The 23,734-nt window shown below is 44.4% G+C and overlaps 1 protein-coding gene across 1 annotated transcript in view; it reads left to right on the top strand.

Moving 5' to 3' along the window:
- Nucleotides 1–23,734, top strand: part of PLEKHG4 (pleckstrin homology and RhoGEF domain containing G4) — a 64,914-nt gene that overhangs the window by 11,073 nt on the left and 30,107 nt on the right. Inside the window, exons 5-10 of the mRNA XM_013942742.2 lie at nt 523–639; nt 3,460–3,558; nt 5,608–5,756; nt 19,732–19,870; nt 22,418–22,540; nt 23,093–23,284. Of these exons, the coding sequence (XP_013798196.2) occupies nt 523–639; nt 3,460–3,558; nt 5,608–5,756; nt 19,732–19,870; nt 22,418–22,540; nt 23,093–23,284 (819 nt within the window). The remainder of the gene's footprint in view (nt 1–522; nt 640–3,459; nt 3,559–5,607; nt 5,757–19,731; nt 19,871–22,417; nt 22,541–23,092; nt 23,285–23,734) is intronic.

A 23,734-nucleotide genomic window follows, 5' to 3' on the forward strand; every position in this document is an offset into this window, starting at 1 on the left:
AAGGAAAGTATCTGCGTCAAGATCTTGGAAACATTTGTGAGCAAACAGCCACTGTGATGATTGGAGAGCTGAGGATGGGGCAGAGACTGTTCTGTTAGAATGTTTTTCCAGGAAAAACAGGGAAGCTGGGTGCTGGATTTAATTTCTCAAACTCTCCAAACAAATGTGAATTGCAGCACAATGTTTGAGCATATGAGGGAATTGCTCTGCTTATACTAGGAGGTATTTGCTCTAGAGAAGTCTGACTGCTGCCAGACTTGTCTCACAGATGTTTCACTTGGTGAAAGAGCATGTTGCAGCTTGAATTCCCTCAGGGTTCGCCCACTGAACTGTACAACAAGCTGCTCTGAGACTGAGCTGATTTTTTTTTTTCTTCATATTGCAGATATATACCAAGTGTGCACCTTGTTTCTATGCAAGGTTAATGGATAAAGAAATGCTGTGTTTTGTTAACCTTCCTTGCCTCTCCTCAGTGCTCTTTCTTAATGCAAATGTGCTTTTATTCCTTCCATTCCTGTGCAGTTTGAACTTCTCACCTCCATGAAATCCCTCCATAAGCATATAGACAGTTCACAGCTGCCTCTAGAACTGGATGGGACCTTCCCTTACTGCCATCAGGACTGGTTAAGCTTCCGCATGGTAAGTGGGATGTGCTGCACCTGTTAATTGCCTCTTTGGAGCTGTCATGTGTTCCTGGGTATCTGAGAGAAGAAATGACATGGTAAGTGAATTGAGGCAAGAGAGAGGAGTCCATGAACAGTTGAATCCAGGGCACTGTAAGACAAAGTGATAGTTCTTGTAACAGCCATGTATGTGGGTGACAGTATCTGTTATCAAAAGGATAATAATATTGTCTCCATAAAATGGATGCACCCTGTGCCCTATTAGCATGACTGCAGGAACTGTAACTTTAGTTCTTAACTCATCTGCTTAAAATGCATGAATTCAGATTTGACCATATTTTGAAGGGCAGAAGGAAACAAGTTGTTTTGTTTGTGGTGTACGGCGGTACTTCTCTTCAGGTGTACTTAGAGGCTAAAGGGCAGAAGACTTCTTATGCTAATCTCGGCAGAATATGCTAATATCATGTTGCCATTGAACTAACAGTCAAGCACTCAAGAATAATAAAAATGGTTAGATTGCTGATTTTGGAGCAGGCTCCCCAGAGTAAGCCAAGAGCTCCTCAGTGAAAACTGCAATCCTGGCAGGTACGAAGCTTTGAAGTTGCTGATAGTCTGGTCAGATACTTCTAGGAACTTTTCTTTCCTCCCTGATTTATAATTCAAGTATTTATCAAAATTGTCATTAAATTTGAACTCTTTAGAAAGCATTTAAACTAAATATACAGAGAAGAGGGTTCAGCCCAGTGGAGCATTTCATCTCTCTGAGAGCTGGCCTTGCGGGGCTAGGAAACAAAAGCTTCCCCATAGAGATTTCCTTTAGTGAGAAGTAGGACTAAGAGAACAGTAGGAGGCAGTACCAGCAACCCTTCCCCCGTTGTCCGGCTACTTTGAGTATGCCCGTCACCATGATCTTGTTTGACCCTTGTGCTTTTCTCCAGGGGAGTCATGGATCAAGAGATCTGCAATGAACCTTACCCAGCTGTGGAGTAGAGGCAGGCCAAGATGCAGGGAGGCTGGACCACTGTGTGGGAATGTTTAAGCTGACCCAGGCTGAGCCTCAGGAATACAGGGGTTGTGACTGCAGCACCAGCCACAATTTATAAAGAAGATGACCCTGTGGCAAAGGGTGCTGCAGTCACCAATGCACACTGGTGATGCCTGGCAGGACTGTTGTAGGTATTGCTGGCCGGGCAGCAGGGTATGTGCAGACTGCCAGAAAACTACAAAAGTAGTATCTGTGACCCCAGCACCCAGCTGTGTATGCTCGTGCTGTGGAGGGAGCATTAGCCCCATGGAAAAGCTATGTTGAGACATGATTTGGCACACTGAGACTAGAAGGGATTAAATCTCAGTAAATCTGCACACAAATTGGCTGTCTTCACATTGCTTTTCACTTGCTCACCCTCGTGGATGAGAGAACCATCACTTCTACTTCCAAAAGATTTTTGTCTTCTTTCAGCTCTGATCTCACTGCCCAGAGTGGTGCATGGTACACAACACAGCATCTGAAGCTGGTTAAAATAACACTGATGATATCACCACGCTTTTGGTGGCAGGCTTCAGCAGTTAAGCTTAGCATGTGCACAGTGTTAACTCTTCTTTCCCTACTCATTTTAGAATCCGATTTTAAAACTCAAGTCTAAAAGAAATACTATGAAGTCCTGCTGATGCAGTAGAGACACAGAAGCCTGAATGAGGTGCCTAGGATAGGATGTGAGACTTAGGTTTATTTGGCAGTGTGGAAGCAGATAAGCTTTGCAAGAGGATATGAATTAGTTTTCTAGGCAGACTTGAGAAAAGCCTGAGAGCTGAGATGCTCGGTCTGTGCACAGGGATTGTTCTTGAAGGAAATGGAGCGTGATATCAGACTACCTCTTGTTCCTTTGTCTTGCATTTTAACATGCAAAATGTTACCAAAGGAAGGTAGTGCAGAGATGTATGGATGGATTGTCTATTTATATGATGCACTGTATGTGGTAATGACCCACGTGCTCAGCTGCTTTAGATCTGCTGCTGTGTGGCAAACAACATTTATTTCCTGTCTTGGTGATCTCACCTGCATCCTGCCCTCTCATCTGTCCCTACTGGGGCTGTTCCAACATTCCAGACTGGGAACAGCTTCAAACAGCTGATTTTTTTTTTTTTTTTTTTTTTTTTTTTTTTTTTGAGAGAGAGCCTGCTTTGGAAGAGCTGTTTGTCCCTCCTCTGATTTCAGTGACTAGAGGGTGGCATCTGACACTCCTTAGGCTTAAACTGGTGACTTTTCTAAAGAGTAGTCTCCTCAGCTCCTGTGACATGCTTGTTCTTTTCCAGAAAAGAGAAGGAATTTCAAATTTGTCAGTAATTTAAGGTGTTTAGTTCTAATTATGGAAGCCTGCCAGATTCCTAACCTTTAATTTACACTACTCTTAATATGAAGAGGAATGATTTAAAGTATGAAAATCCCAAGTACTTGTTTTAAAGTTTGTTCCTCCAAAATGCAGCCATCATAATTTATCTTAGTGGAAAGTTATAAGAAGTGCCTAATAGTAGAAGAATGCGAGTCTCAAGTGTGCTGATTTCCTTTCTCTAAAGTATGGCTCAGACATCCTGTGAGTATGCAATTTTGTAAGGTCTGTTTAGAGGCCTTAGTACAGAGTGATGCGTTTGAAGCCTCTTATGACTGATAGGCCTCTTATGGCTGATACAGCCTTGCAGGATGGTATAACTGAACCCTTGGGTTAATGTGTTTGATCCTCTCTTGATATCTGTCCTTTTAACCCTCTGCAAGCTGAAAAGACAGCTTTATCTTCAGCCTTGAGACAATAAACTCTACCTTGATCCTTTCCTCATGTAGAAGCTGGAGCATTTGCTACAAGGATGCCAAGGTGCTTGTGCCTTCCTCCAGGGAGCCATTTATAATGTGGAATCTGGAAGATTACCAGAAAGAGCTGAGGTAAGCATGTCCTCTGTCAGATGTGGGCCTGGGACAGAAGAGAGCAGAGGACTGGATAGCTGTAGAAAAACTGTATCTTTGTATTTGAAAGCTGGTTGGTCTGAGCACTGTACGTCACTGCAGAGGTGTCAGGGAAGCAAGGCTAGTAGAACCTAATCCAAATAAAGCGAGAGCGCTGTAGAGCCTGTTGGCAGTGCAAGGTGTTCTCTGATCCCTCAGTGTCATCCCAGGAGACCTCCTCTTGACCTGTGAAGTCTTTGAAAAACAAAAAAAAAGGGGGGGGAAAAGAGAAGAGATGGGAGAGATGAGTAATTAATAGAAACAAAATAATAGCATTGGTAGGAAATAGAAACACCAAAGAGAGCCAACAGCTGAGTTCATGGCCAGGCAGGAGTGAGGGCAAAGCACAGGGAACAAGCTCAGCTGTTTCTCTTCTTGCCCTGCAGGAAAGTTGTCTGTAATTGGGTTTCTGAGGATATGCCAGCATAGAATAGAATTGCATTTTTAGCTGTGTCAGGGAGGGATGTTTGCATAATGAGGATTCGATCATTTTTCTATCCAAAGAGCATTGATCTACATTAGCCCCAGAGGGGTATAGGTAGAAATTACCTTAGGGAAGGCACTAGACTTACAAAAGTGTGTCTTCTTTCCTCCCCCACCTCTGCTGGCCTGGCTGAAGAACCTGTTGCAAAAGGAGGGGAAGTGAGTTTCCTGCTGATACTGGTTTTAGTCAAGAAGAAAAACACTGTGCTGCACAAATCTTTCCCAGTTTGCTTTTCCAGAGAGCGAAGGAGAGGGAAAGATTGGTAAATGAGAACAGATATTTGTTCTCCTTCTGCCACTAAGCTGTTCAATGATTCAATTGACTGAGCCGGTCAGATTGAGGGGCAAGGCAAGATTATGCTGCGCTGGAAGGATGAACATAAAGCAGAGACCCTTTAATTACAGCAGTTGCTTGTTGCCAAGATTCATGATCATGGAGGCTGATGGCTAAAACTAAAAAACCTCCTGTCTGAAACAAACAATAGAGGTGTCTGTACAAGAGACTGTTCCTTCTGACACCATAAAAATGTGCAGGATGAAAGCCACGCTCTCTGACGTGCGGTTCTGCAGATGTCCCGGGTACCATCTTGATGTGGCTATGCACTTGCTGCTTTCTGTTAACAAAAGCAAGACGCATCTTCAAGGTGTGCATGAGGGAGTAGCTGACTACATCAGTCTGTTCCTCTCTTTGGCTCAGGTTCTCTGTGGGCATGTCTGAAAGGAATTCTATAATTCTTATCTTCTGGTTATCCAGGCTTCCTTAGCAGCGCCACAGCTCTGTAGCTGGAACCAGCTTTGGTGGCTCTGGTACTGAGCAGCCACCTCAAGGCTCTGCTGTACCGGATTAGCTTGAATGATGTGGAATAAAGTTAGATGCCGACATAATCAGTGTTCACAAGGTCAAGGCTGTGCTGCGGTGCCAGGCTTGCAAAAGTTTGGAATGGGACAAGAAGAGGGAGAATATTGAGAACTATTCAGTGTTGTTGCAGATATGTTATGTCCCCTCTTTTTGAGAAGCTGCCGTGGAAGGAAATTGCTGCCAGCTCTGCATCAAGTGTCCCAGCAGTAAAACAATGGAAGATGCCACAGGGGCCTGTCTGGACCTTTCTGCATGCATGTGTATCCATGAACCCTTCACATGCACCTTGTCCCACAGCTTGCAGCCCTTCAGGTCCAGGTTCTAAGAATCAATAGGAGCTAGCTGTGAGTGGAAAGCTTATTCCTACTTTGCCCAGCAAATGGAGTGTGGACAGCGATAGGAATTGGGTTTCAGTTGTGTACTGTTTGGAAAATCAAAAGCATAAGGAATGCTGTTTATCGCTTTGGGCTTGGCCGGCTTGAGAGAAACAGCCATGGGAACCAACCTCCTTCTTTCTTAGGGTTGGCCAAGGTGAATGGGCTGAGATGTGGTTTGTGCATGTTTTGGGTTGGGCATGGGTTTTTGCTTGTACCCTCATTGCCTGTACATTGCAGTAACAGCTTGTTTCGCTCTTGCACTCCCTCCAGGAGGCAGCTGTTCTGCTGAGGAATTACAGGCAGTTGATGAAGAACGTTCTCGAAGATGCACGGCTGGTCAAGCTGCAGCTAGAGGGTGGAGCGCTCCTGGCCAGATTAAGGAAGGAGGAGTCTTGCGTCACCCTCACCCATGACTACAGGTAAGCCCTGAGAGAGGGGGAAAAGAGGACACAGAGATGAGCAAACAGCAGGCATTGCGAGAGAACCCTTCCTTGGTGCAGGCTAGAGAACAGTTTCATGTAGTAAGGCCTTTGCTGAAAACAGCAAAGATGAAAAGCATAATGAATTTTACTCTTAACTTCCTTGCTGCATCTTTCCAGGTCCAAAAACTTGTCCTTTCCTGACTGAGTGAATTCTCTTAGATGGTTATTTGAGTTCCTTTTCCAAGCCAAATCAGACTCATGTTCTGTAGCGGGGAGAGGGCTAGATATTTTGTGCACCTCTAAGACATAAGCCTTAATTGACGATGCAAGTGATGAACGTTTAGGTGAGAGACATTATCACCGTGTGACTTAACACAGCAATCCTTTTGTAAGGCAATTCCCAAAGACCTTAACTGAGAGGAATACTTTTAGGCTTTAACAGGCTCTGATCTCCTTGGCCTTGGTGCGGTTTGCAAAAATATTCACTGCCTTTTTACAGAATTGGTATGAGAAGCTGGGACTGGGAGAGGCCATCCGTTTGAAATCCCCAAGGTGTTGCGCAGTTCATGTTTGTGCTGTTAAAACACCTGAAACCTATCGGTGTGCGAAGGCCTCTGTGCTATGTGCTGTGCAAACACAAGGTAGAAAAACAATCCTTGCACCCAGGAGCTTCCAGCCTGAGTGTCAGACAAATGCTGGCATGTGGATACAGACGGGGGCACAGGAGGTGACAGGTAGCATGGGATGACTCCATATATCCGCAGCCTCGATCTAGTTAAACTTTCTATTCCATCTCAAGCTGAAAGATTTTAAAAGAGGGAACTAAGAGAAGATTTAAAAAAAAAAAACAAAAAACTTTCAGAATTATCTCACCCAAATACAGGAAACAGTATAACATTTCTCTGAAAATTCAACAAATGGATGACAGTACGAATTGCTGTATGTCACATGGAGACAGGGGTTGGCATGTCAGTGCTGAGCGAGAGATAAGGGGAGGATGGGGGCAGACTATGTAACAGTTTCCTGTCCCTGCTTGCTCTGCCTTCTGTCATCAGCTCTGGCAGGTCATGTGGACATTATTCTGTGTCCACATGTGTGCACACTTCTGCTGAAGTACTCTTCTGAATGCAATTTTGGCAGAATTAGTAAAATACAGCCTGTTCACCCCAGTATGATGTGAGAAGCATAGATAGTGCTCTTTTTCTGTTGTTATTTGTTCCTTTGCTTGTTTAGACTCTAAAAGCAGCACTGTCTACAAACAACAAGCAGCTTCAGAGTTTTAGGAGGATGGGGAGAATGCTATGCTTTTTGTGTTTTGTTTTGTTTTTAAAGTAAACCTGCGTTCTTGTGCAGGGAAACAATCAACTTTGAAACCTGAGCTGGCAGACCCCTTAAGGAAAATCCACTGCTTTGATTGCTGTAGCAAGAGCAGGGATGGGGGGGCACACACAACGCTTTGATTGCACAGTGTTTGAGCGCATGTTAAGGCTGTGTAGCATGTTTTCTGTTTAATTCAGTCTATGCAGGTTATATTCCTTGCCTGACATTATGAATGGAGAATACATGGTAGGAGTCAGATATATGAGGCACTACCCAGCCTGAGAAGCAAAAAAAAGAATAAAATGAGAATATTGTTCCTCTTCCAGCCTTGGAGCAGTTGGAGAAATGAAAATCCACACAATATTTTAAATAAGGAAATACCTGCTTGTCTTAACTCAGATGCAAGGTAGAGGACTAAAGAAGTTCACTCTCTGCTGTTCCAAGATTCTTTCAGACGGGAGCAAGCTCTATCACTTGACCAGAGAGCTCTCTATAAGGCACTGTTGCTTTTAGATTCCCCATTGCTCTGCACTTGCTTGTTTAGCTCTCTTTCTCCAAACTGGTGTGCAGATGTTAGAGGTGCTGGGCTTTGTTAACCCTGTAAAAGTTTGGGCTTATGTCCATGTTTTTGAAGGCTTCTGTAATGCCTAGGATCAAAGCAGGGTAGTAACAAAAAATATTGTAGTTACCTTACAAGACTAACATGGAGTAGCTATTGATGTACACGGGTCCGAGGCTAGATTTTTTTTTTTTTTGCTGGTGACATGTGAAAACGGAGTACAAGTGGTTGCATCTGTGCACTCAACAGGACTGGCTGTGTTGCTTTTCTGAACTTTGAATTGTAAACTTTTGGTCAATGCTGAACACTCTTTAATCCCATCCCCCCACCCCACCCCGGGCCCGGTACTTGACATTAAATTATTTACAGAAAAGGGTCAAATTGTTTAATCCTTCTGAGCCTCCTTTTGGTTCTTGAGTTAAACACATTTCCTGTTGCTTTAGTTGTTTCTGTCTTGAGGTGCAAAAACCTGAGAAAAGCAGAGAGTTATGACTGCCAAGACATGTTAGCCTGAAGTTCAGAGGCCACCTGTGAACAGGTAACTGTCAAAGTGCGCAAGCATTGCGTAGTAGTAGAGGTGAGAATTGTAACATCATGAGTTTTCTGGACTCTTAACTCCAGGTGACTAAAATATGCCAACCAGAGGTGTGGGGCTAAAGTTAGAATATGTGATTTTTTTATTTTTATTTTTTTGAGGCATAAAGAAAACAGGTCCAGCTGCGCCATCACCGTGGGATTAAACAAGCAAGAGACTTGTATCTTTTGCAGAGGATATATTCTGCCAAATTCCCAGCTTAACTTTCTTGCTAGTTTGTAGCTTCAGACAGCAAAATGAAAAATGTAAAGTAGTAAGAATAGAGACAGACAAATCCATCTGAAAACATGTAACTAATGCTTGACTGCATGTTAGAGATATGTATGCTAAAATAGGCAAGGAAGTAGGCTTGTGCTCTCTGGAGTCAGATGTTATCTGCCAGATACCTTTGAGGAGCACATAGCAAACAAGACTTGTTTTAGTCATTCTTTAGTAATGAAACTTGTCCCTTGGGGGTTAGTTTTGGCATCTTTCCCTCCTCTGTCCTCCTAGAGAGCCAGGAAACCCTTTGGAGTATTTTGTGACACAGAACAGTGGGATCTTGCTGCTGCTCAGGCCTGACCCAGGCCTTGGAGGGGATTTGCTAAACCAGAGGCATGGCTCCTTTCCTGCAGAAATTGATTTCATCCCATCAGAGATGTGGTCATGCAGGGACGTACAGGAGGGATGTGTTGTGGTACATCTGTTTGTTTCTCTGGCAGATGATTTAAGAGCCTCTGGGAGTCCCTGCTGGTAAAGGAGAGATGCTGTAGCAGCCTTTCTAGTGCACCACAGCAGTGGCTTTTGCTGGTAACTCTACTTTCTTTTTCCCTGCGTGAGCTGACCAGGAGTCTCCATACTCTCCGCCCCACCACCATAAAAGATAGCCCTGCCCATCAGCTGCCAGTCCACACAGGGAAAAGCAGACCCCTCGAAGCAATCTTTCTGGATCTCAGCCAGTTTCCTAGCTCACTAGAGTCTTACCAGGTACTCCAGGATGCAGTGACCAGCATGAGCTGCGGGAGATGCTGAACGTCTGTGCTTGCAACCGAGATTGCACCTTGTGTTCTTGGGTAGAGCTGAGGGCATGTGTAGTTGGTACCAGCTCACTGCATATGTGTATGCTGAGCTGAACTCCTTGGGAGCTAACAAGGAGTTCTGTTACCAGGAGTCCTGCAGACAGCCTGTAACAGGGAATGAGCTAAGGGGACGCGGCGTGTTCAGCTTGTCCCACACCACTGTCCTAACCCTGAAAGGCCAGGCTGAATCTGGCCTAGAGCTGATGTGGGTGTTGGTGCTGATGAGCTAGTATCTTTGTGGCGCCTGCTTAAGTGCTGTAATGATAGCTTCAGCACAGACTGGTCACCTAAAAGTGCAGGTGGACTGCTAAAGCCATCATTGCCACTTCTTTATTACTAGTGAATCTCAATGAGTTTAAACCCAGCACATCTGCTGTCGCACCATCTGTTGCACTGAAGGCTCCGTGCTTCTTCAGGCCTGTCAGCACAAAAATTGAAAGCTTCCAGGTTTTACTGTTCCAGCCTTTCTGGTGACTGAAATGCAGAACTATTAGCCTAGCTGAAATTCCTGTTGGTAGGTGTGGACAAATGCCATGGAGAGATCCATTACTTTAATTTTTGCACTTTTGGACAGGAAGTCTTTGTCTCGGTCTTTTCCATATGTTTTATAAAGTTGGCTGGCAGATATATCTTTAGCTTCTGGATATCTGGTGTATTGATCAACTAACTTGTGGCTTGGGGGCAACTCATGAAGCCAGTTGTGAAAGGTGTACTAATGCCTTGCTTATTTTGTGGTGAAGAAGACTTCTCCAACATTTCCATCATAAGCCTGGAGAAGCAGCTAGAAGCCAGGCAGCAGCAGTGTGAGCTCTTACTAAAGAATCAGTAGTGTGGGGGCTAGGCAGCAAGACAGAGACTTTTGACCTTGTCTTTAGCGAAACATTTCCCACTGCTTTTCTCTTTTTATCACTGCTCTGCCAGCATAGCCAAAAGCTGGGGGCGCTTGCCTAGACAAGGTGTCCAGTGATGACTTTTGTCATCTAGATATGCTATGAGTCAGAAGCAGAGTAAAGAAAATACAAACATTTTATATTAATATAAAGATGCCATATGCTAGTAGAACCAGAATACACCTGGTGCATGCCTGGCTCTACCAGCACACCTGCATTCTCAGTGTGACAGAGGAACGGGGTTGCATCATGTTCTGCATGTCGGCAGACAAGATAGGCACAAGACTAGATGTGAGGGCTGGAAAGAGAGAAGCCTCAGGTGGTAAAAGAATTACCAGGTTAGGTGCTTGGCACTGCACAACATGGAACCAGAAAAAAAAACCCAAACTCTTCCCCTACCTCCTCATCTGAAAAGAATTTGTGTTTGCAAACTGTGAATAAGCAGCTTATAAATAAATGGAGGAGTAAATTCTCCTTTTGTTTGCAGAAGGCAATATAGCCTCTGTACTTGAGGGTGGAGTGGCTAGGGCCAAGAGCTGGTTTTGTGAGCTGGCTATTTTTAGAGTGGCTTGGTGATCTGCTTGGAAGTCCTGGGTGGGGACCTGAGCTGAGCAGAAGTAATGGGCAGCGCAGAGCAGACTTCCTGAGCAACAAGTTGCCGGGTTCCCAAAGGAGAGAGAGTGGTGAGCTAAGAGCCTGACTTGATTACAGCAACAAAGAGGCTGAATTTACAGCTAACGTCCTACGCTGTACTTGTGCCTGGCCGCAAAGGATTCTGGGTCATCTTGTGTGTGCACTAGCATGGCTCACGGGACCTCTTTAACCTGTACTGAAGCATACGTAATCAGAGCACTACTTGCTCACTTGACTATGGCTGTCCCTGTGTAGTCTGGGCACTGTTTGGTCTCCAGCCGCTGTGTTTACTTGGTTGCTCTGCATGATCTGGTTGTGGAGAAGCGGTGAGGTAGGTACTGCCACCCAACCTGACTCTGCAGAGTGAGATCAGTGAAAGGAAGCTATGAAATTTAGGCAGGTTCAAAGTTCAGAGAAGACAGGACATAAGTAACAGCTGGAACATCTCTCCAAGAGATGTGAGGGAATCTCTGTCACTTAAGGCCTTCAAAATTGAGACCTAGATGTTTTTCCACACTTGGTACCAGAGTGCAGCTGCATGTTGTGCTGTGAGCAAGATCAGTGCAGATGAGCAGAATGGTCTTTCCACTGTGAACATTTAATAGCTGCCTTGGTGGTGCTGGCAACAAAAGAGAATTAAATCATTTGAGACAGTTAAAAGACCATCTGCTTTCTGTATAGCATGGACTTCTCTCTACCTCCACTTCCATCTGCAGTATCGAGGAACTAGGTCTGCTTGAAGTCATTTAAACTCTGGCCAATTAATTTAGGGATCTGTGCTGTTGATGAAGCAGTGTAGTGTATATCTCTGTGTTGCTGTAGGACTAGCAAGACTGCTGTTAATAGCAACTCATGCTCCAAGACAGTTTACAGGTACATGCCACTCTGCAAAGTGGTATATGAGCTCCTTTCAGCAGAAGTAAACCTTGGCAGGGTGCAGGCCCTCAGGAGCTTCAGGAGGGCCTGCCGAGGGACTGCATTAGCACCATCTGGAGCTGTGTCTGTCTGCCACAGAGGCAGGAAGACTGAGCTGGCCATCCAAAATGCGAGACAAGTTGGGGGTGAGGGAAGACAGTGTCTGGTGTTTCGGTCCCAGTCTGGGGAGGTTGGGTGGGATAGCATTCTGGGGCTGAAAGGCAGAAGGTGTGCACCTGCTAGATGACAGCTACTGCCGTATATTGGTGGTCATGGCCAGGTGAACTGCATTTGGGAAATCCTCACTGAAGGTGGTATTGTCTTTTTCCATCTCACCTCTGCTTTAGAGGTGTGTTTGTTTCTCTCTGTGCAATACCCGGTGTGATGGTCGCTGCTCTGTGTGTTTGCGTGCACTTCAAAAGGAGGCAGTGCTCGTGTCCCTCTCAGTGATGCCATTTTCCTGGTTTATTCGACTAACTCCGCTCATCTGCCCACCTCTCTGGAGTTCTGGGTATCTTTAATGCTGCCACTTTTCCATAGTGCACACTCCTGACATGCTCTGTTGAGATGCACTTTTCAGTGCCAGGCTGGTATGTCTCTCCTGGCGTCTTCATCTTTTGGTTCAGACAGACTGTCGCTATCGCTTGAAGTGAGGTGAAAAACTGTGCTTAAATGCTGGTCTCGGAGTTTGGCAGCTTTCTCGCACGAGACGCCTCTGAGATGTCACTGGTGACGCAGAAGATGCTGACAAACTCTAAACCTTTGGCCCGTAGCAGTGCTGGGGTGGCAGTGCTCTTCCATTTCTTATTTGGTTGTGTCAGGCAGAGGGAGGAGCGCGCAGCGACATTTCTATCCAAGCACGTACCGTGGTGCTTGCTATTCACCTTCTTTACAGTCTAACCTGTTCCCTGTGTTTGCGTGGTGGTTTTAGCCTGGTGAAAAGCACTTAGGCTCGCATTAAACAAACCTTGTTGCTCTGCACGTAAAGGAGTGCGGAGCCGTTGTCGTTCTGAGTGTGTGTGAAGTGCTATGTGGAGCCAGTTGTGGCATTTGCAGAGAGGTAAAAGATTGCAGAGATCTTTATAGGTAAGTTTTCATTGTTCTTTGAGGCTTTTCATTAGATGACCCCCCCGCCCCCCCCTTAGCTCCCTTTCTGCTGTTTATTTTCTTCTGTCTATGTCCTGAGTTTTTTTGGATTCAGAGGGAATTTGCCCAGAGGACTTCTGTCTTGCTTGTTCTTGTTTGCGATCTTTGTGCCAACAGGCTGTTAGGTACTTAATGACACTGTGTGTTTCAACTGTTTAAAAATAGTGTGGAAAAAAATTGCAAAAAGTTTCCAGTATAGGATGTTAGCTGAACCATCTGATATTCCTGGCTCAGCCTCAGACTGTCCGACAAGCACTGTTTTTTATCTGGTGGAGTTGGGGTAGATGTCTCTAGTGCTGTGGTAGTTAATAGCACAGTCGCTGCTATTACCTGTATCATAAAGATGGGGAGTGTGTAAAAGGAGGGCAAATCAGGGAAGCAGGTATGTGGCTTTAAATGCAATGCATATAGATTTAACCAGGGCATCTTGAAACTGTGGCAATACTAACTCCAGGAACACAGCTCTCACACTTGTGTGGCCAACTAGATAACAAGTATATAAATAAATAGGTTAATGTAAATGACATGAGATTTGGAGGTAGAAAGCTTTTTACAGCTAATAGAAAACCACAGCTTGATGCTTAGTGCTCCCAGAGCAGTGTTGCCACATCCTCTCTCAAGTTCTGCTTTGGCATGAGCTTTCCCCATAAGTAGGCTATTTCTTGGTTTGGGATGTCTGTTTTTCTTCTGTTTTTCTTCCAATCAGTTTTAGAGAGCTTACTGGGATGTAAAATCGACTGAAGTCTGAGCACAGCTTTATTGTAACTGAATGCAGGTCAGGCTGGTAAAGGAATCTGAGGCTGCAGTTTGGGACAGGACTTGGACCCTCGTTTAAGCATATGCTTCAATCCCATTGCTTTTAAAGAGACTTCAGAATATACTTCCGCTAAAAAGAAATGTTTAAGTAAACTGTGCTTCTGTAGAGAATTCTCTAAGCAATTATGTATTAATTGGTTGGCGTTGTTCCCAGTAAATGTGCTTGACACTTAACCCAGTGAGGAGGGCTTCAGTCAGGTCTGTAGACTTAGCTAGAAATACTATTCCCATCATGAATTGCAGGTATCCCACAAGCAGCCCCAAACTTGGTATTTGACCTCTGTGTCTTTCTAGGGACACTCTGGTATTCTAAAAACTGTATCCAGCTGCTCAAGTGCTTTTATAAGGTAAATAAAACCACTGTGGCTATTTGTGTGCAGCAGCTGGAGAGTAATTACAGTTTATTTAGCAGAACCTGCATTAGCTTCACTATGGCTTTTTCAGATGATAACCTCAGCTGGATGCAAATTTTTCAGCTTGAAGAACAAGAAGGTGCATTTGAGGTTGGCCTCCTTTTATGGGATTGTTACAAATGTGGCAATCGGGTATGCTGATGCTGAAGTGCGTTAATGACTGGGAAAGTCTCTAGTGCATTTATGTTCCAGCAAAACAGTCTTAAGCCACATAATACTTCCCCTGCAATTCTGCAAGGATTTCTGCCTGAAAGACAGTCCAGGATGTGTAAATGATTGCAGCGCAGGTGTCAGCGCAAGTGAATTGAGTGTTACCCTCGGAACATGCCTTTAAATCTCTTAGTTGCTAGATCCTCCTCCTTTCCTATCAAAACCTATAAAGACATCCACTAGGGGAGTTCAACACCAGGAGCAGAGGACTAGATGAGGCTAATGTTGTAGCATCTGGCTATGTTTCTTCTAAATTACAGAACGATTAGGGATATCTGGTTTGTCTGTGCAAGTTAGCTAGAGTAAACTTGCTTAAGCACTGTCTCATACGTAAACAAAGGGCAGTATGTCTTGTGTTCCTTCCATCCTTGGACTTTTGCCATTTTAAAAATTGACCAGGGTTAGTCAGAGGATGTGCTCTGCTTTTAGCACTTGCTTTATTTCTGCTCCTCTTGCTGTTGGTTAGAGCAGTTTTCTTCCTTTTCTCCTGCTGGAGACCTCTTCAGTGGCCATGTATTTTCATACACAAGTCAGGCATTTTGCTTTGAAAACCGAAGTGTAACTCTCCAAGGCTAGTCTTTTGAAGGACAGATTCAGACAGAAATAGTCTTTTTTTTTTTTTCCTCTCTCTAAATTATAGGCTTAAAATTACCCTAACATTATACAACAGTTGGGCACTTCTCCAGAAAGCTGAAGACATTTGGAACCTTTCCACTAAAATGATAATTGCCCAATGAAAACAGGATTTGGGGAAACATAAACTGACATCAAGCTACTCCTTTTTGCTATAAATTATATTGACTCTGCACTATTGCAAAATTGCTTTGAATGATTTGACCATGGAAGAATGTAGTGAAAGACTTCCTACCACACTCACATGTGCAGGGAAATTTCAATGCATCCAAACAAATCTAAGCTTAGACAAAACTTTCCACTGGCTTCAGACAACTCCCTGCTTTTCTTCCTCAGAGTTGCACAGGCCACTGTCAAAATCTCTTCAAGGTGTTTAACCATACGTTTCACTTTGTGTAGCTGGTTACAAGCTGCTTTTTCTTCTCCAACCAAATTTTTGATATTTGTTTTGTTTACTCCAAGCTGCCTTGAAAGCAATCAAGGGCAAGAATGAAAAGCTTTTAAGACAGACTTTTAAGTCTGTCTCTGACAAAGAAAGATTTGTTTGTACAAAGTATAATTATCCTGTGGAACTCGCTGTTGCAAGACATCGTTGAGTTTATTAGTATACTATAAATGACTTAGGATGGACATTTGTAGATAGGTGAACAGATGTATACAGAGTTGGGAGAACACACTTAGGCACTTCCAATTTTCACAAGAAGTCTCCATTGGGCACTAAGTGAACTGAAAAAACAAGCTTTCCTATGGACTGTGAGGGATTTCTTTGTTTGGCTCAGTTTGCCTACCTACTTTTTATAATACTAGGGTGAAAAGGGTTATATTTTCCTCTGTGTGAGGCAGTAAAAGATGGGTGTCGGTCAGGGAGCCTGTCTGGCCAGTAAAATTGAACTGTCAAGAGCTGACAACATATGAATGGAGTTCCCTTGGAGATGCAGCAGAAGACCAACAACTAGATATTAAGGTTTTAATGAATGCCAGCCAGGCGAGGCAGAACATGTGAAAAGTGCAGGGTTTGTGTCTTGAAACAAAGGAGTGAGGTGCTGGGATGCTGGAGGAACTCAGATGAGGAGGAGGAAGGACACACCTGAAGTTCCTCTGGGGCTCTGAGCCTCAGGCAGCCTTTTGGAAACTTTTCTTCCGAGTGGCTTGTGTGCAGTCACTCAGCAAACTGCTGGCAGAAGCAGGAGAAGGGGCAGCTTTAGGATGTTGTATTGTGTCCTGATAAGTGTATCAGTAGGCTGCTGCAAGCATTCACAGAAAACAAAATGACTTAAATCACAAGATTAAGGGATTTTAAACAACGATACATTGCCTAAACAGCCCAAGTCCTCCAATTTACAAATGAAGACAAGAGCTGATTTCCAGCTCTATTACTTGAGATGAATTCTTTATCCAGTTCCTGTTGATAGTACAGACATCTTGGACTCTGACTTTCTGGAAATTTAAGATGTCTCTGTGGATCTGAAAAGCAGAGGTTTCCTTGCGTGCATTCAGTAACAGAGTGCTCTGTCATTTTTAATACCATTGACTCAGCTGAGATAAGGGGAAGATGACTGCGTATCCCTAGATCTGTAAGCACATGCATGGCTGTCACACATTTGCCAGGACATCAATTGTATCAGGTGGCTCAGTGGACTGAGTGCTTACTTTTAAACTTGAAGCTGTATCTTGGTTCTTCCCTACCACTTTTTGCAAATGCAAGGAAGGCTTGCCCTTAATGAGATCTTCAGGATCTGGCTCCTCCCCCCCTTAGTATTGCCAACCGTTTGAGGTAGTTCCTCCTCTGGTGCCAAGGCATATGTGTGGAGCCAGAGAGCACTGTCTTTTGGGAAGGACTTTTTCAATCCTTCATCTCACCAGCAAGCCACTCATCCAAATATTTTCTCTTCACTTAAGCTGGTCTCCTCAGGTTCTGTGGATGGGCCAGCAGTTGTATTTTATTGCTGCATTTTTGAACCTTACTTTCCCCAGAGTGGTTTGCTGGTCATGAGGCCAATACTGATCTCAACTGTGCTCCAAGATGATCTGTCTTATCCTTGAGGCTCAGAGATGGCACATGTGAATTAACCTCTACCCAGTGAGCTTTTAATAGGTGTATTTCCATTAAAAAAAAAATCTTTATTTATTTAATAACCTCCTATCCCTGTATCTTAAGGGTGTTTTCCATAGTTGCAGAGCTGTCTTCAGAAGAACCTGTGTTTCATGACTGTGGGAAACATGCTGTCTGCTACCTGGGATTCTGTAGTACTGACAACCTCCCAGCCCAGGTTGTGACTGACTCCTGTCAAGGAGAGTTGCTTGAAGTCTGTGAGGGGAGAGCAGGACAGCCGGAGTCCTATTTCTTCCATCAGGTATGGGAAGGAGTGGAGTGGGGCTCCCTTTCCCTATATCAGATTACGTACCATGCTAGGTCAGCCAACAGGAGAGCTGGAACTCTTGGTTCAAGTTACTGTATTGTCAGATTACCGTCTTGCAATACCTTGTTAAATATTGATACTGTGCATTCTTTCCTTATCATGGATTTGGGTGTACATAAGAACTTCCTCTGCAGAAAAATGTAGCAGAAAACTACCCTATTGATGTGTGTCATCAAAAAAGTAGCGTCAACACCAAATTAATTTCTCTTGGGAGCTCAGAGAAAGGTTGGAAAAATCTTTCAACTCATGAGTGAACAATTGCAAATGTTTGCACCTAGCAGCCTGTAATGTGTAAAGTTTTAGGTGCTTTCTTGTCTATGCCACTGGCAAGGGAAGAATTTGATGTATACATATGCTTTCCTCGGTAAAAGAGAGCATTTTTGCCAGCAGGAACTTCAGACCCGTGAGAGTAGGACCTCAGGATGTCTGCCTGTCTAGCAGTCAATATTGTATTTTGCTGGAGCCATATTCAGAAACTAGGATCTGACTAATATTCTCTGTTGTACAAAAACCAACAGCATTAATGTTGTTGCCAAATATAACTTCAGGCAGCCTTCTGAACTGTTTCTCATTAGCTTTCCTAGCTATGTCACTGCTGCTGAAGGGAACTTGCCTTTAGAACCTGCTCTGTAAACAAGTTTTCCAGAGCTCAGCTTGGACACTGGATATGGCTCTGCTGCTACAAGCCTCCTGGCTGGGATCTGGGTCTGTCACTAGGAAAGGATTATAAAACGGCAAACTGATATCGTCACTGTTTGTTTATGGGTGCTTTCGGGAAACGCAGGAGCAGCCTTACAGCTTGGGTCCTTCCATCTAAGCTTGCAGACTCTCTGTAGAGAACCTGTCTCCTCTGCACTGCAGTAATATTGATCTTAGTCCAGAAACGATTTGGGTTTTTTGGCTGCCTTTTGGAGAAATTCATTCAGTCTAATGGCGTTTTGAAGTGGAAAAACAAAAGTATCTAAGAGCCTGAGGTTTGAGAAGTTGGCTAATAAACAGTATGTGGAATTCTGACTGGAAAAATCCTGTGGATTTGTGCTATGCAGAGCTAGTTGTCCAGAGCTGTTGCACTGCCTCGTGTCCGTTAAGTACCAGCTAAAAACTTCAGGATGGTTGCCACTAAATGTTTGCATATGATAGGTTCAAAATGTCTGTAGCTTAAGGCAGAGATGAACATGAATCCTAAACTGCTTGTATTGATTTCCATTAGCAAAACTTTCATAGTTTTATTAGCTACCTGTCTATTTCACAAGTGCTTTGGATAATTTTAACAATATTTAAAAAAAGCCATAAGCCAGAATGTTGTAAGCCAAGTGTATATGGCAGCTGGTTTAGGGTGAGCACAAGAAGCATCCAGCAGCTACACGTTCTGGTGCAGTGTGCTGCTGAAAGAAGCTGTAGTATTTTGTTGTAGGTGTCCATTGAGTTAGTTCTTTATAAAAGGAGGAAAAATCTAGAAGCAGAAGAAATCTGACAAGTTTGGGAACACAAAGAAAGAATGAGTTTGAATTCCATCCTCTCCCCTGGATCCTGCCTAAAATTTGCTCAAACCTGTGCTGGAGAGGTGCTACACACATCTGAAGGGAACTTGCTAATATTTGTCTTCTTGCCTGGATTAAAGGATGTGCTCAGTCCCTGGCTCCAACCTGAATTCCTCCATCCCTGCCTGTGCATGCAGGAAATCAGCTTCTGCTGTGGCCAAGCTGGCAGGAAGAGTGCCACATGGCATTGCCTCTTGTGCTTTGGTCAGCACAGCTACCTGTGGAAGGCAGGGAGCTCTGTCTTTGAGTGCTTCCAGCACAACACTGTTGAATTCAACTTTTCTTGGCCCTGGGATGCTGTACACTTTGCTTTTTTGTTTGGCTGGTGGAAGCTCATGAGAGAGAGTAGACTGTCAGGTGCTTTATATTGTCCTTGTTGCTTTGGAGACATTTGCATTCTAGTGTTTGCTTTTTTATTGTTTATTTACTTATTTAAATTTCTTCTGGTGGTTTCAGAAACTGAGACTGCCTGAGCCTGTGACTTGTGAAAACCCACTGATGCAAAGATCTGTGTTTATAGAAAGCTGAGTATCCTTTCCGAAAGTGTGACATTTAGATTAAAATGTTGCAAAGAGCCTGGCTGGGAGGTGATGCTCTTGTCCTTCCTGCCAGGGCTTCCGCACTGGAAACAGAGAGCGGTGACTCATAGGAATGAGCAGGGAGCCACAGAATTTTCCCTCTGTGCTCCATATGGAGGTGACCATTACTTGAGTCCCACTGGGAGGATGACTGAAGGGCTGCTGTTAGCCAGCTCATGTTTGTATGAAGTGCTGGGGGGAGAACCTAATGCAAACCCCCTGACAAGACTTGTATCCCCTTCCAGAGACGCACTTGATGCTGCTAGTGTGCTTTATAATCAAGTTGATGAGGGCGTTCACCGACTGGTGATGTTGTCAAACAAACGCATCCAGGAACTGGAGCTGGTGATGGAGTTCGAGAAAGTAGAAGAATGTTTTAAGGAGGTAAGGCCTGTTTGTCTGTTCTAGTGACTGCCCACTGCCACCGTCTGACTGTGTGTCCCACAGCAGGTGCTGGGCCTGTTGGTCTCTCATGTGAAGGGTTTTCTTGTAGAATGATGCCTGTAGGCATTCAGAAAGAAGACTCAAACAACCGAACATATGAATTTGGGATAGATTTTCAGGTGTGTTGAGAACCAAGTCAGTGTTTGCCTGGTATCTCCTGATCCCAGGTATAAGTCTCCTGACCTTTACCAATCTGCTGCTATCTAGGTGTGGCTCAGTGGAATCCCATACATATCTGTGAGGTTTCTCTTGACTCAGAAACCACAGTGCAGCAACTCTTGGGTAAGCAGCACACCTGGTGGTGGGATGTCTTCTCACATTGCTCAGAAAAAATACTGTCCCACCAAGAATGTTGAGGAGCCATTCCTCATGCTCCACTTTGAAAAGCAGCAGAGTGATGGCAACAAGCTGCTGATGAGGCCATGTCTCCCTCTGGCCTGTAGATCCCGCATGGTTTGCCTGTATCCTGCTGCAGAATGAGCTACATATTGCATACCTACCCCACGCTAGCACCCTTCCCTGCTATATACTCTGCTGTTTGGATTCCTGTGCAGTGCTCAGGTCCTTGGTATGTAATGTGCTCTAGGCATGCTGCTTTTGCCTCTGGGTGCAATCCCTGTGTACAGACTCTCCAAGCAGGAGGGAAACATACTATCCTTAGACCAAGAGCCATGCTTAACCCCCCTCCTGCAATTCTGTGGGGGCTTACACTTCCCTTCCTTGTGGTGGTCATAACCCTTTACAGCCATGGAATAATTGAAACAAACAGGTACTGGTTTCCAGAAAGACCTCTGTCTACACGGCTAGAGGTTTCAAAGGTCTTTAAAAAGTCAATGAAATAGCTCAGGCTCTCTGAGCATTCTACAAGATCTAATCAGTTCTTTAAGTGTTGCAGTTCCCTGGTATGCTGCCTAAGCCTGAATTTTACCTCCACATTATGGAGTCCCTTATCTGACTCTGTAGAAAATCTCCTTTGCTGTAACTCATCAACAATGAGCAGCTTTATATATCACTTACGACTTTGTGTGTATGGATATATCATACAGATTGTCCGCTGTGTGGAGCTTTCCTTAAGAACCTGTATCCTTAAAGATAGTGCTAGGATCAATTTCTTCATTGCTTTTCTAGGATTCTGGGCTTTCCTTTGGAGAGAATGGGATTTTCAAAACAGGTTGGAGCCTACCTGTTGTTTTCATAGGCCAAGGGGTATCCAAGAGTTTTAATGACCTTTCCATCCCAAGGTAGATACTCAGGCACCATGCTCTGTCTCTTCAGGACAAGAAGTGTGATGCAAGAACCTAGTAAACACACCTTTGAAGTTAAACACACAGGTTCCTAATACCAAATAAAAATGAAGAAAGGGCACAGAGGCAGGTCCCCCAGACTGTCCCTGCTTTATGCTAGACTCTTTTGGATTGAATTGAGCAAAACTGACTGCTCCCAGCTTTCTTTGCTTGCAGATAACCAGTGTTGGCAGCCATTGCTGGCAGCAGCTGCTTCTGCTTTTAAGCCTGCCTAGGAGAACTAGGTAGCAGTATGCCCCTTTGCAGTATGTCACAACCTGGGAATCCAAGCCTATCTCCTCCTCTTGCCTGTGGGCTTGTTCCCTGGGCACAGACCCTCTCACAGCCCAGGAACACAGTCAGAGGTGAATAGAAGTTGGTCCTTGAGTGTGAGTTTGGACTGGGATATGGATTTCGATGATACAAAGAAACAGGGCTAAAGGGTACTTTAGTAAAGCTTCTTTAGTGTGTCCCTCCCCCCAAGTGCAGCTATCCCTGAAGCACTGCAGACAAATTTACTAGCCTGTTTTTCAAACCCTGCGTTGATGGAGATGCTGTGCTATCCTTCCCACCCTCCTGTGTCTGCTTTGCTTTTAGGACACTGTCATTAATGAGCTGTCTACCTGTGGTTGAGGATATAGACTTATAACAGTGGCAATGACTGGGCTCTGACATAGAGGCTGTATGGGGAGCTGCCTTCAGAAAACCCATATCTGAGAGCCTCAAAGAACTGTGAAACATTGCAAATGGTGAGAATCTGTCAGTACGCTCACATTAATTTAGCTCATGTCCTTCTGCCAGTCAGAAATGGGAAGCGGTGTAGGAAATCTGGCAGCAGAGAGGTCTTTATCCCATTTGGGGGTAACAATAAGAGGAATACCAGGCTAGCCTACAAGTTTCAGAGCTTACATTAGACCATGGCTCACCCAAAACAGAGCCCAAGCAACTACTTGCCTTGTTTGTGCCTAAGGCTGTGTGAGCATTAGGAGAGTTTAGCAATTACTCAGTAACCTGAAATGGGAAAAGTCCAAACAGGAGGTTTTGCATTGAAATGCCAAGATGGGGGGAGAAGTGTATATGCACGTTTTTCCAGTAATGAAATGACCAGCCTTACAAGAGCAGTTCCCTGTTCTTTCCACACAAAGGACAGCCTTGCCAAGTATCATGGAGTGACTAATAGTGGAGATTTTTCCTTCTCTCCTAGGTCAGCGGTTGGATTGAGAACGTTGGCAGAAAACGACTAAAGGAAGTGATCAACTTGGATGATTCCTTAGAGATGCTGCTTCAAGCACAAAAGCAGTTCAGAGAATTTGATCTTGTTGCCAGTGTAAGTGTTGTCTGGTTGGAAGAAAGTATTCTTCAGAGCCTGAAAGGCAGCATCCATGCATCATGCGCACTCAGCCAAAGCCATGATGCTAAGGTGATGTTGGTGGAGGGTTCATCACCAAGGTGCATGTCATTCATTTACTCTGCTTAGCTTCCCAGCTCTCCTCCTGTTGTAGGCAAAGCCACCAGCTCCTTCCCAGCTCAGTGAAGGGCATTTGCCAGTCTTGAGGAAAATAACTATTATGATGGAAGACAGATTTTTTTTTTTTTTTTAATCTACTGAGGTGCTTGAAATTGTCTTGTTTTGATCCTACTTGGTCTATGACCTTAAAAGGGCCACAGGCCTTTACAAGCTGCTCTGTGGCTAATATAGATCATGTTAGATGTCAGGTGACTCTTCAGAATTCTGTTGTAACAAGTACATCCCACCCACCTGATTTGAACCTCAAACCCAGCCTAATTAGCCCCAGCTGTTAATGGCTTTGAAGACTAACCACTGTATCTGTGTCAGGTCTCCATATCCTCCTCATATGCAATCACATTTTGCTTTCAGGAATATTGCAGAAGGGGACAGGAAGCACTGAAGAAGATGGATCGATGGGAAGACTTTTCCTCTGTGGATGTACATGCTTACAAAGTGAAGCTGCAGACCTACAAAGATCAGCTGGAGGAGTTCTGCACTCAACTGGATGAAAACAGGCATCGGATCTGTGAGACAGTCAGGCTGTATGAATTCTTTGACAAGGTGAGACAAGGCATCTGTTGCAGGGATGAGGGGTAAGAAGACTGCTTGGACTCAGTCTAGAACTTGATTGTTTATGAAAAACATGAGATACAGTTTGTGCACCAACAGGGAGCTGGATCTATGATTTGGAAAAGCCCCTTTGAGCTTTCTGCAGTGACTTTTTTTCAAGTCAGTATTTTGGAGAAAGGGTGGGTATGTACTCAAGAAATGTCCATATCTATTAAGAACAGAGGTGGTCTACTATCTCAAGTTCTGGGTTGTAGGCCATCATTGTTACCATATCAAATAGAAATGTCATTGCAATGCTGGCCTTGGACACCAAGCATCTAGAGTGTGGTGACTTGTGCCTGGCCTTGGCCACTGGGTCACTCAGGCTACCTGTGTTCTGTTTACACTGTATTCCCTGGCTGTGGTAGATTGATGCATCAGGAGCAGCATCCTGCTACTCAG

Source organism: Apteryx mantelli, chromosome 10 (assembly GCF_036417845.1).
Source record: "Apteryx mantelli isolate bAptMan1 chromosome 10, bAptMan1.hap1, whole genome shotgun sequence".
Lineage (NCBI taxonomy): Eukaryota > Metazoa > Chordata > Aves > Apterygiformes > Apterygidae > Apteryx > Apteryx mantelli.